At 39.1% G+C, this 13,064-nt stretch overlaps 1 protein-coding gene across 19 annotated transcripts in view; it reads left to right on the top strand.

The window, feature by feature from the left end:
* The window catches only part of TCF4 (transcription factor 4), a 339,169-nt gene that overhangs the window by 164,126 nt on the left and 161,979 nt on the right, over positions 1 to 13,064 (top strand). For 14 of the 19 annotated variants that reach the window (XM_070420331.1, XM_070420346.1, XM_070420323.1 and 11 more), the window contains one exon: positions 10,991 to 11,055. In XM_070420331.1, coding sequence (XP_070276432.1) covers positions 10,991 to 11,055 — 65 coding nt within the window. Of the gene's footprint in view, positions 1 to 10,730; positions 10,886 to 10,990; positions 11,056 to 12,424; positions 12,446 to 12,863; positions 12,914 to 13,064 lie in introns of those variants that run through there. The other 5 variants (XM_070420335.1, XM_070420333.1, XM_070420334.1 and 2 more) reach the window with 4 other exon arrangements.

The raw sequence follows: 13,064 nt of genomic DNA, 5'->3' as shown, positions 1-13,064 counted from the left end.
GGCTGGCCAGAGCTAGTTCTTATTGGGGTATGTGCGCCCTCTGCTGGCTGCTCAGATTGGAGCCAACTGGTGTGTAAGTTCTTATAGCTTATTTTTCAAGGTTAGGGTTTTTTTTGTTTTGTTTTGTTTTTGCACTTTTACACAACTAATATATATGCAGTAGTTATAAAGTTGCAGGTTAATACTGAGTATGGCAGTTAATTTGTTTTTATTTGAAAATGAAAGGTTGTTTTGTTTATCTGTGCGTGTTTTTTTGTTTGTTTGTTTTTTTGTTTGCTTGCTTTTGCTAAATAGAATCCTGATAGTTTAAATAACATGAAAAGTATATGGTACTCTTGAGTTTTTAAGTGGTTGGTTTTACATTTCCATTAATCGTATTTTTTGTAGTTCTTCCTGGCCTAATTACACTTACGAATTCTTGTTTGATTTAAAAGGATAAATCATTGAAATTTTTAAACATTACTTTTTGTAGGTAATGGATCTGATAGGCAGTCCCTGGTGAAGAATTCCCTAAAAGGGTTGACAGTTTTCACTTGTTTTGTGAAGGAAAAAGAGCTGATATTTGCATCAAAATGTTTCCTAAAGACATTTTTTGTTTCCTGCAGATCAAATTAAGCTATTCTTCCTGGCAGACATTGAGACGGGTAGTTTGAGTGGAACCTGTTTGGTTTGGTTTTGCCACTTTGAGTTATTGTTGCTGTAGTGTGAGATGTTAAAGGAGCAAGGACCAGCTTGGTCACAGGACCAGCTTCTACAAGGGCAGTCACGGAGGGCGCATCCTGGCCTCCGCTCCACAGCTTGGCTGCAGAGCATCCCTGGTTGCTGGTCGTGAAGACCAGGCCTTTGTATAAGGAATGTGTCTTAGAAATGGCAACAACGTTTGCTAACACATTTTTATCAAGTTCTTTATGAAAATTAATTATAAGTGATTTCTACATATATCTAAAATGAAATGTCTTATTGAATCAGTATGGTGTTATTTGGAGAGGAGAATTTAGATGAGAGTTCTTTGATATTAATTTTTTTATAATTGTGAGCAAATTCCATCCAAAATCCAAAACCAGCTCCCCCAAATATGAAATGATTCAAAAGCTTGGATCTGAGCCCTGTCTGGTGTGGCTTAGTTGGTTGGGCATTGTCCCGTGCACCAATAGGTTGCAGATTTGATTCCCAGTTAGATCACATGCCCGGGTTGCCTGCTCATTCCCTGGCAGGGGTGTGCAGGAGACAGCCAATTGATGTTATGCTGTTGAGGAAGGAGGAAAATGTCATCTAACTTGTGTGTGTGTGTGTGTGTGTGTGTGTTTTCAATTTTTTATCTTTCCATTTTTAGGTACCAGTGACTTTAAAATTCATTTTGGATAGTCATATAACTATCCATTTTTAGTTACTTTGATTTATTTACCATTGTCAAGTAACTACAAACTGCATTCTTTTATCAAGTTCCCACTAAATCTGTTCTAATGGCATTTTGCAGTATCTCCCATACATGTCTTTCCTGTTGCCACCTGTTACCAAGACACAGGTGTATTAGGTGCTCTTCCTCTGTGCTTCTCATCATTCCCGTTTTAATCCTGGCCTAGCTACATTATTGGGCTTGCTCCCCATTTCGGCCATCTAAACTCTTATGCCCCGAGAATAATGTCCATCGTGACACTGGTACATGGAGACACTCCACAAATCGTGATTTTCCTGTCCCATGTTTTTGGGACCTCATTCACGAACCTATTGAGATGATCATTTTTACAAGTTTTAGATGTGAAAATTGCCATGTCTAAACAACTGTCCCATGTAATCTATTTTATTTTTGCCTATTTTGATAGGATGAGGTCACTGTTCCAGCTACCCCCCTTCTCCTTCCTCCTTCTCTGATCATCCTTTCCTCTGCCTCTCCTCTTCCTTCCTGTGCCCTGTGCCTCCCTCTCTTGACTTAGTCATGCTAATGTATTCAGTAATTGGAAGCTTTTCTCAAATATCCTGTGTGGGCCTGAGTGGCTTTGTAATTTTATCTGTGAGCCATCACCTTCCTTTAACAGTGACTAGTGTCACAGGGGAGTCATACTCTGAGAAGCTTGGCCTGTTAACCTCAGAGTTTGGTTTTCTTGGGTCCATTCTTTTAAAGTTGATCTGGAAGAGCAGGCTCAACGGTTAACAGTCTTCCTAGGTTATCTGTTTTGTGGATGCCCTCAAATATATTTTGAGTTCTGGGTATTTCCTCTTAATTTCTCAGTAGTGTATGTTCAGGGACCATAGACCAATTGTAATTCAGTACTAGAGCTAGAGAAATGCTCATCTGATATATTATAGATACATATGTAAGGGCCACGTGAATTACCTTCTGTCTGGGGTTTAAAATGTTAATTATATACGTGTAAGCTCAGCTTGAAAACTGAGGCCGTCACCTGCCTACCAAGCGCTAAAATAATGTATTTTTCCTATGTAAACACTCTATAACAAACATAATGCTAGTAAACCTTTTCCCCTCTTTTCTGTTCCACTACACCTAATTTAGAGTTTGGTCTTTATTATTTTTTATATTTCATGCTAGTGAGACTCTGTTAGAACATCATGTTTAATGGGCAGCAAATAATTTATTACTAAAAGTGATTTGTGTGGTGAAATATAGCTGCTGATTTTCTTTAAATTTGCCGATAAATTCCAAATAATTTAGCCCGGAAACCAAGTCTAACTCCTCTGATGTTGTCTCTTCGGAGTCTGGCCAGGAGTGTCATTAATCTGTCTCCTCCAGAGGGATCCGAGAACCAGGCTCTCTCTTAGGTGTGGATCTGTAGTGCCTTCCATACAGCAGGGGCAGAGGAGAGTGATTGGGGTCTTTTGTTAAACCCAGTAATGTTCACTAGAGGTTGCTCTGGGAAGCCTGAAGATGACTCCAGCGTGGGGGGAGGACGGGGAAGAGATGCTTTTGGAGCAAGGGCTGATGGGAGTGGAGCAGCCTTTCACTTCCAGGACTCTCATGTCTTGGAATTGTGTTGTTTATCAGGGGAATCTGCTTGGTAAAATGAGATTCATTTCTTTCAGTCAGTCAGTCTTTATTAGTGAAGACCAACAAGTTTAAAGGCTAGTACGCGCCCAGGAAAAGGTTTCTCTAACCCAGCAAATTCAGCCTTCTTCATCTCATGTCACACACAAGCTAATTACTAAAATTCTTCAGCACACCAAAGATATGTTATAGCTATAATTTTGACTTATTCATACCAGACGCCTACTGTTGTGTTGGCTGTTGTCATTCTTTTTTTTTATTTATTTGACAACCTAAGGGAAAAGAAGTTAGTGGCCCTGACAAAATAGTCAGGTATTGCATGTTTAAACAATTCTTGTGGCACGCTGGTTTGAAAGTCGCTGCTTTAATCCTTAAATGGTTCCATGGTTACTGTCTGAAAGGGCCAGAAAGCAACAATTGTTTGTCTTTTTGAAATCAATTTAAATAGGTTGCATCAGGTAGTAATTGATTTTTTGTTATCCACTAGGATACCAGGTTTATAGGAGTTTCACCTATTATAACTTTAAAGGCAGTGCCTGCCACTTAAATTGGTTACTCCCTGGCTTGTTAGCCTAACCAGTGGAATTTCATAAAAAAAAATATAGAATGCCAGATCCCACTCCACTGAAATCAAGTACTCTGGTGTGGAGACCCAGGTATCTGTTTCAAGAAAAGTCTTACAGGTGATCATGATCAGCAAGGTTTCTTCGCCCTGCGCTTGGATTTTGGGGGATTCCTTTGCTCCATGCCCACCCTCTGTCTTCTTTTGCTCCTAAGAATATAGCAAAAATACCCCGTTTCTGCTTGCTTTTGATACCTTTAGTATGTATTGCAAATATCACCTTTTTCATTTATAAATGAACTTATAATTTCTTCTAATAAAAAATAAGATTTCAAATGCATATGTTGTTTCCTCAGAGACCACAGAACTCCTCAATTGTCTTGCTTATACCCAATCACAACAGACACTGAAATAGAAATATAAAATAGGGTTGATAGAACTAGTAAGATCTTACTCCCATGAAGCCAGGAGTAAGTTACTGATTAGAAGTAAGTTGAATGATTTCAGGGTTGCCCTTAGTCCTTCAGGTCTCTAGGGGACCCTTGTACAAATTGCTGATTCAGAAAATCATTACTCTGGTGGCTCAAGTGGCACTTTAGTGGCCTTAAAGAGTTATTTACACACCTCCCCACATAGCTAAGTTATCCCCATGATTATGTTGATTAATTGCACACTCTGTGGAATGAGTGTTATTTTCAATTAAAGATTTTCCTGCATTTGGAAAATAAAGCATAAAACTCGTTTCCTTTAATTTGATCATGTGCACACACATCTCCTAAACCTGACACTGAATGAAGGAGATTGTTTTGGCTGTTGTCTTGGGCATGTGAAATATTCTAAGATAGTATTTTTATCCTGCATTGAGAGAATGTAGTTTTTGATCTCCCAAAGGATGGTCACTCAGAATGTTGATCAGTTTTAACATTCTCATCCGTCAATGGACTTGAGAACTCCTCTTTGACTTACTACATATTTAGTTCAAATTATTTGAGGGGAGGGTTGTGAAACACAGGGAAAAGAACACAGGTGGATACTCTTTGTGACTACAGCATATGCTGATAATGCACTAGAATATGCCAAAAAGAGATGGCATATTGTGAAAATGGGCTTTGGTACTGGAACTGGAAGTTTTTGTTCTAGCTTTATCTCTTAATATTTGTATAACTCTTATATAAGCTGGTTTCTTAATTTGAGTAATCTCATCTATAAAAATAGGGATTAAAATGTCTAAGGGACTCTTAGGGTGTGCTGTCTTAAATAATACAAATTAAATTACTTTGGGTATTTAACGTGCTTTACAAATGTAAGTGCTTTAAGGAGAATTGAATATCAATTTGAACCATAGCCCCCTAAAATGATGAGTTTTGATGATGCTTCAAGATGCTCAGCATATTTGGGATTTGAGTGCACCCACTGTTTGAAGGGAGCACAGTGTCTAGACGAGATGAGGTGAATCAGTGATAAAATGCAGCCAAAACCCCAAATTTTCCATGATCAGAGCCATAGATCATTACTGAATATTCTATTTTTATGACTTAAGAATATCAGTGAAAGAGACAACTAATACTATTTTTCTCCTGGGAAAATGGCTAGCTTCCTATTTCCCATTAGTCTTTGGTACAAACTATGTGCCTAATCACCTCCCCCCCCCCCCCCCCGGCTTTTAATTTAGAAAAAAAAGAAGGAAGAGGAGAATTTTCTAAGCTATGGATGACTAGTTTATCTACTGGAATTGAGTTGTAATTCTTTTAGCATGAAATTTATTAAATTTTGATTCCTTAATGCCTGTGGGTGATGACAGGTTGTCCTGGTATAGTAAGATTCTGGAGAAGAGAACCAATGTTCTCTGTATTCTAGAAATCAGAAGACACTTGTGATCTATGCTGTGTGGTCCTGTATTACTTATATTTTTACTTTTACTTTTTGCTGTGCATTTTAAATGAAGTCGTATTCTTCACCACAGGAATGTGTAGAGGCGCAGTTTGCTGCCATGTTTTTGTTGCTTCGTTGCTTCAAGTTTGTGTGGAGATGATTGTGGTTTGTTGTATGACGTCACAGATTCTGGTGCATGTCCTTTGCACAGTCTAAGGTACCTAGAGACCATTTAGGAGTAAAACACCATGTATATGTAAATGATCCCCACTTATAAGACACTTTCATTAATTTCTTATCAAATTCATGAGTGTTTTGGGGTCTGGGATTTCAGTCTTCAGTACTGGGCTTCTTGCTTATTGATAGTCTCCCCACCCCCCGCCCCCTGCCCCCACTCAGATTTAAATAGCAGCAGCACAAAATAGTGCTAAAGCCCCACCTTTGGAATCCAAGTGTCAGGATTTGATTCCAGGCCTAATCACTTAGCTCCTGCATGACCTCTGGAAATTTCTGTAACTCAGCTTCCTCATTTATAAAATGGGGTTTACAGTACCCGCCTCACAGGGTTGTTGTGCAGCTTGAATAAATCAGTCCATATACGCCCTTTGCATTGTGGGTAATATATAACAGGGGCTCATCTATTCTTATTTGAGCAAGGGAGGAAAAGGCAGACATGGAAAAGATGAAAGAACTGCAAATAATGACTTCATGTATATTTTCAGAACCATTAAGAATTGCAGTCATTGTTTAATGAAATAGTCTTTTCAATATAAAGAAAAATTAATAGGGTAACCGGGAATAGGTTGGGGTTGGGGACAGGGACACAGATTTATTCTGACTGGAACATGGTGATGATGAGTTTCCTAGTCTGATGGCTGGGAACAAAAGGCTCATTCTTCAGTTCCCAGAATGAGGATTAACAGTGAAGCAGCCTTGCCTGGTATTGTCCTGCAGCATCAGATAATTGTTAGCAAGGCTTTTCATGGGACAGGTTTCACTGTAGAGGTACATTTTTTTTTTCAGTAGTAGGTGAAATACCTACCATTTACATATAATTTTAAAAGCGGCCTTTTAAGAATGAATGGCTAGAAACCTGAACATGACCTGTTATTGTTCTACTGGTCAACCACCGGTGGGATCTCCCGTGTCACAGCGTATCTCCAGAAATCATCAGTACGTTGGTTTTGATATTTCTCACTTTTACCATGTAGATTAGAACTTTCCAGATGTAGGAATCTATCAAAACGGTCTCGTAAGTCCATTCATTCACAGGGATACTTCCTAGATGTATGGCATTGTTGTACAACAGGATGCTATGTATATGGATATATTGGAAGAAAAATTGGAAGTCAAATGGAAAATTATATAAGGACATAAAAGTATTACATTTGGAATTATATTAGCATTTGTTAACCACATTGCCCCAAATAAAAACACTTTGTTTTCCTTATCCTCCCGGGGAATTATTGAATAGATCAGCACATATATTGGTCTTTAAAAAATTGGACATAACTTATGCAGTATTTTCTACTTAGATTAGATTTTCAAGGGGAACGGAAGAAGCAAGTGAATCTTTTATTGATTGTTAGTTGGTGCCATTTGTAATTATCAAATTTAAATATAGGTTTTAGCAGCTGATGGGTTCATTTTGGACAAAACACGTGTTGACTTTCTGGGTTGTTTGCTCACTGTAGATGCCGACTGTTCTGGAGAGGGGGCTGCGTGTTGGTCTCCTTTGTCTCTGGAAGGATTGATTGACTGATGCGTCTGCTCACTTACAGCGTTTTTCTTGCTTCACTTTAAAAATTGTGACATAGTATCGCATGTTCCTTGTATACATCATTTCTGGGGAAGAAACTTGTTTAGCCAATATGTCGGCTCAGTTTGTGAAATCCTCTCTGGAGCTTTCATTCAGCCTTCAGTGTACTCCATTAGGTCACATCGTTTGTCTCATCCACGGCAAATCGTCACCAGCAGCAGAATTTCACATTTACTCCTCTTAGGTATAAGAATGAATCAAATGCCTGACAAGATTTGTTTCTGGTACATATTTCGGAACCACCCCTACCCCCCCTACACACACCCCACCCTTTCTGGGCAGACGACAAATGTTACTAACGGGTACCTTTAGTTTTTAAAATATGGACAACGGGACTCCATGCAGTAAAAGACTTGAGCGATTAATGCTACCCTTATGCCTCTTTTGAGTAGTTTTAGCCATGGGGCTTGGCACTGCCACCATTGTCTTTGTGCCAAAAACTATCCGCAGCGGCTGTCGCATTCTAGTACTGGAGGGTTGTCTCAAAAATTCCGCAGTGAGCACGCCGCTTGTTCATCACTGCTATCTCTTTTAAATATTGAAAAAATAGAATCTCTAGCTCTCAATGCTCGGCTGTGGTTGTGGGGATGGGGGTGGGTGGGTGGCGAAGAATGGAGAAAGGAGGAAAGAGCTGTCTGCGCCAGCCAGTGGGTCTAAGTGACAAAAACCCATGCCTGACATCGAGTAAGCGCAGATATTTAGGAGCTTTTGTGTGCATGAGCACAGAGAGTTACTTAAGAACCGTACTCAAACATGTTATCAGCACTCTTGAAAATTTTATTATCTGCAACAAATGTTCCAGTGAATTTTTAGCAGAAAATCAACATCAAGACCATAGCTAATTTTTCGTGGACAATTTACACAAAAGATATATTTATTTGCCTAGAAACTGAGGTGTCATTGTAAAATGGCTGCTTCCTGTCATTAGGAAATGATAGGAATAGATATAATACGTCTGAGAAAGCGCTTAGGTTTATCCTCAGTCTCTGATTATTTTGCTCCCAAACGGGGGTTTGGGCTCTGAGGGCAGATTTATAGTTGAATTTGGGAACAAAAAGATGTAATAAAGTTAAAGGCTTACACTATCAGAATGAAATGTGTTCGCTCATGATCTCTGGAGCGATCTATTTGATGGTAAAAGTGGATGCTACAGATGAAATCTTTACAAGGAGCATAATCCTAAAAAAAAAAAAAAGAAAGAAAGAAAGAAAGAAAAAGGAATGCACCTCCCAGTCTCCTGCTGGCTGCACTGCCTCTTTGGTACCTCGCAGACTTCGACAGAGTCCTGGACTGGTGCCCATTGATGTCATGGAAACACTCAAATTACTGAGAATGATTCATGTCTATGCTGGTCTCTTATCCTCCCCCACACAAACACGAGTAGATTTTTAACCCTGACAACTTGTAATTTGCAGTGGGTTTATTTTTGTATCTGGATAAATATTTTTTAACAAGCAAAATTAAGATTAAGCGGTCTGTATCTGATATGATAGTAAAGAGTGCTGGGCCTTGTAGCTGGAGTACTTTGGGGACTCGGTGCAGCATGAATTCATATTCTTCTCATCTCTGCCTCCTTCTCTCCCTTTCTACCCCCTTGCTTTTCCATTCCACTCTCCCTCTCTTTATTTCTCTCCTTTCTTCTCTCCCATTTATTCTCATTTTCTTTTTTTTTCCTCCTTCCCTCCCTCATCTGTACTATTTACACTCACCTTCTAGCTTCAAAATAAGGGAAGGGATAGCTCTAACTTATATATACATACATGAATTGAGACAAATCCTCATAAGAAAATTAATCTCTGAGGTCCATGTGCTGGACTCAAGTTGGGAAAGAATGCCAGGTGGTGAAATTCTATAGGGGATAAATTTAGTAATTCCTTCTAGAGAGAAATAGATAGTCTTTCTTACTTTAAATTGTATTTTACAATTCAGTTTTTAGAAATTACCAAAACAGGTTACTAGATGTTCCATTTCCTAGGCAGTCAGAGCAAATTCTACCTCATCTATTCATTTATCTATCATCTATCTTTCTGTCTGCCTGCTTGCTTACATCTCTACCTGCCTTTCTAGTTGTTAAACAAGTGAGTATTATGTCAAAGTGAATTATGCTGTGGTTGTATGGAAGCTTTTAAAGTGCAAGAGCTTAAGGAAGGACATATGCCATTCGATAGCTTATAAAGGTCGAGTCTTTTCTGTTAGTAATATTTGTAGAGAGAAGCTAAGGGTCATCTATAGATTATATTTGACCAACACAGAAGAGTAGATATGTATGCATGGGTATTTGCACTGCTGAACAGGTAAATGAGATTTTTCTTCTGTGTAAAATCCCCATACAATTAAAATTATTCTCTTAGATGTCCCAACAGTGACAGTATGTCTGTGAGAGGATATCCTGTTCCATAGGAATTGAAACTGATATGGACATTGATTTTCTACTTTGCACTGAACAACATACCAGAAATGGGTGGGGGAATGTTTTCCCAAGTTTCAGATTCATTGAATCAGTAGAGAAGTTAATACTGGGGGAGAGAGGGTTAATTTTAAGACTCAGGTTGGGCTTTCTTTGAAAAGTCATCTTCTATTTTATATATATATATAAAACATAAAACATGACCACTGTTCCTTTGCATATTTGCCATAACTTGGGTTGAAGGGAAATTGAGGTGGATAACATTCAGTCTCTCAAAAATACTAGTTTTGAATTTTCTCATCGAAAGAACGAATAGTATAATCCTAGGAGTAAAGTATAGTGTTCCTTAACATTCTGTTCTCCAAAAAAGAAGCATCCTTCAGTCTCAGGCAGCGTGGGGTTTGCGTTCTGGGTACTTGGCTGTCCCTAGACCTTTTTAATGTGTGGTCTGGGTCCATTTTCTGTGATAACTCTTCATATGTCACTAACTGAACTCTACTGCTTAGATCTCTTGTAATGTGGTTTCATTGTCTACCTTGCTGATTATTAAGGCTAACCATACTTTAAAAAGAAACCAATGAGCAGCCTTGATGACACTCTTAGATGTGGCCAAACAGCTTCTGAGGCTGCATACATCTCTGTATATAAAAGTTAGGTTGTTAGAATTGGAACAAGATATTCACATTCTGTTATCCCATGTCCTGCGGAGTCTACTGGTAGAATCTGAACTTGGGATCAGAGTCGGCAATTTTTCAAAGCCCTCTTTTCCAAATGTAAATTCCATCATCATTGTGATCACGATGGAATTTACTCCTGGGAAAGGGAGTTAAAAAAAGAGAGAGAATGTCTCAGAATTTTGAGTAGTTTCTTTTGCTGTATTCACCATCTGGAAAGCCTTGATTGATTATCTTTGGCCTCACTATTAAGTGTCAATATAATCAATGGGAATTCCTAGACTAGGGTCATTACATAGATAATTTGCCTGCTGTGTAAATAAAAATGAAATTGTTTAAATTTTGTGAGAGAGAAAGCAAGTGAAAATAAGAAATGACAATTTGTTTGTTAGAGAAAGTGGAGGCCATTGGAATGACAGTTTTTGGAAGTGTGGAGCAGTTTGGCTAAGAATAGGAATGAAGGATATTTTTTTCCAGTTTATCATAGCCAGAGTGAGGAAGTGTTATTCCCTCTCTTGCTTGCATACATTGCCAGTAGTGCCTACTTTACGTATGTAAACATCGGGGAAGAGAAGTAGATGTCTATTACCTGGAAGCTTTTTTTTTTTTTAAGGAAAAAACCATTTACACTTTTTTTTTTTGTTTCTCTTGGCAGGTAAAACAGAAAGGGGCTCATATTCATCTTATGGGAGAGAATCAAACTTACAGGGTTGCCACCAGGTAAGTAAGGATCTCGCATGGGAAAGGGTTGGGAGAATTAGCCTGGTAATTCGGTTTATTTTATAAATTAGATGATGCATTTTGGACTGTGACACTAAGATGCACTGAGAGTCTGCCGATGCCTCTTTCGTTTAAAAAGTAATGAAACAGCACAGAGCTTGGAGGTAATAGGCACCTCATCTTTAGATCTCTGGCATATCAGAACTACATTCGCTGGCTTGCTTTTAGTTTTTAATCCATCAACCGGTACCCATGGCACTGTTTGCAAACCAGCGATGTCGGTGAAAGTGGTTCCATCAAAAGAGTTTATTTGCAATTAAGAACTTAAGAATTTTTTACACTAGAAATACTTCGTGCAGCCATGTGTCAAACCCTGGGTTTGGTGGCTACTGCCCTAAATTATAGTTTTCATAGGGGCTGTATGATGTTGTGTGAAAACAGGGTTGTATTGAGGGATAAAAATGTCTGTGAAAATATGATTTGTTGTCCCTTTTTGTTTCTGAATTGTTTTTGGCTGGAAGTCAAGGCCAGCAGGCTAACAGCAAAGCCGTCTCAAGGGAAGCATGCGTGAGCTAGAAAAATAAGAGTACTTTAATTAAATAATAAAATGCCAGTGTAATACAAAGGTATAGCATGTGTGTGTTTGTCTCTGTGCACCCTGCATTTGCATACCTTTAACTCTCCAGAGAAAGCCCCGTTCTAAAAATACTATCAGTAGCCCAAAGTGTAAGCTTTGTTTCACGACAATTGAGATTTTATAGATGCTTTCTTTTTAATTTCAGTATCAGTATTAATCATATGTTTAAAACCTTTTTTTTTCAAAGATGTAGGCTTTCTTTTTATAAGTGCATTGGTTTCTATGGAAAACCCTTGATAGAATTTAATAATCCTCTTTAATATTCAAAGCTTTCTACTGTTTTATTATTCACCCAAACAACGTATGTTCTTTTTGTGCTGGAAAGGGAACGCTTGTTCTCTTGAACCCTCTCCCCCTCCCATTTCCTTTAATGAAATGGAAAAAAAAAATCTATTTAAAAAATTTAAAACAACTGTTTAATATATCCTGAAAATGTAAGCAAACAGCTTTAGTGATGAAATAGAGCCCCTGAAGGAGGTTTGCTGTTCAGATCAGTTGCCTATCACTAAAGGTGGGATTCGGTGGCTTGGTTTTCCCTGGACGCATTTGCATTTTTAAAGTTTGCTCCTTTGGCCCAGCCACCAATGCAGTCATATTCAGCATCTGAAAGGCTTGCGAGAGGAGGTGAATGGTGCCTGGTTAGGGAGCTCCGCTGCACGGCTGCAGAGGACAGTCCATGGGAGTTTGTTTGGAAAGAATTCTGCAGGAAAGAAATTTACAGTCCTTCCAACGCAACGGAAACATCTTTGGAATGTGAGTGCAAATGTTCGGGGTAGATAGCCAGGCGACAAGCCTCTCTCAGTGCCGAGTCTCTGGTGTAAAGCTCTCAATTCCTGCAGAAGAGCCTGTTCCTGTGTATCTGTTTTCTGAGGGTCAAGGCAGAGGTCGTCAGAGTTTTGGGGAGAAGAAAGTTGACAACATCCTTCCTTTTTGCAGATGGTCATGGCAGAGGTCTCTGTTTTTGCTGGGCCTCTTTTTCTGGTCAATGAGAGAATAGGCTTCCTCGCCCCTGTATCCTTTCTTACTAATAGGAATTGGCGTGATTCCTCACAGACACAAAGATTTCCTCTGCTGAGTAAGCGTGAGGCCCCTTAACTTGTGAAAGCATCATCCAGACCGCGTGAGTCGTCTGTGTATGTGCAGGGACACAGACCCTCCCTCGGTGTGTGGGAAATACTTCCCTCGGGTGAAACTGAAGTGAATTTTCTTGGCAAACATAAGGTGAGAAGTGGAAAGGGGCAGAGGGTGGAGTACAGAGGTGGATGGACTGGCATGTGGTGGCTGAATTTCTGGGCCTTGGAAGGTTCATTTTGAGACATTCGTGTCCAGGAAAACTCTGTTGTCTAAAAGAGTACGCGTTTCTTAAAAAGTC

The sequence above is a fragment of the Myotis yumanensis genome, unplaced genomic scaffold (genome assembly GCF_028538775.1).
Source record: "Myotis yumanensis isolate MYYU_CA2020_CCGP unplaced genomic scaffold, mMyoYum1.0.hap1 SCAF_7, whole genome shotgun sequence".
In the NCBI taxonomy this organism is placed as follows: domain Eukaryota; kingdom Metazoa; phylum Chordata; class Mammalia; order Chiroptera; family Vespertilionidae; genus Myotis; species Myotis yumanensis.
This window is presented reverse-complemented; position numbering and strand designations above follow the sequence as displayed.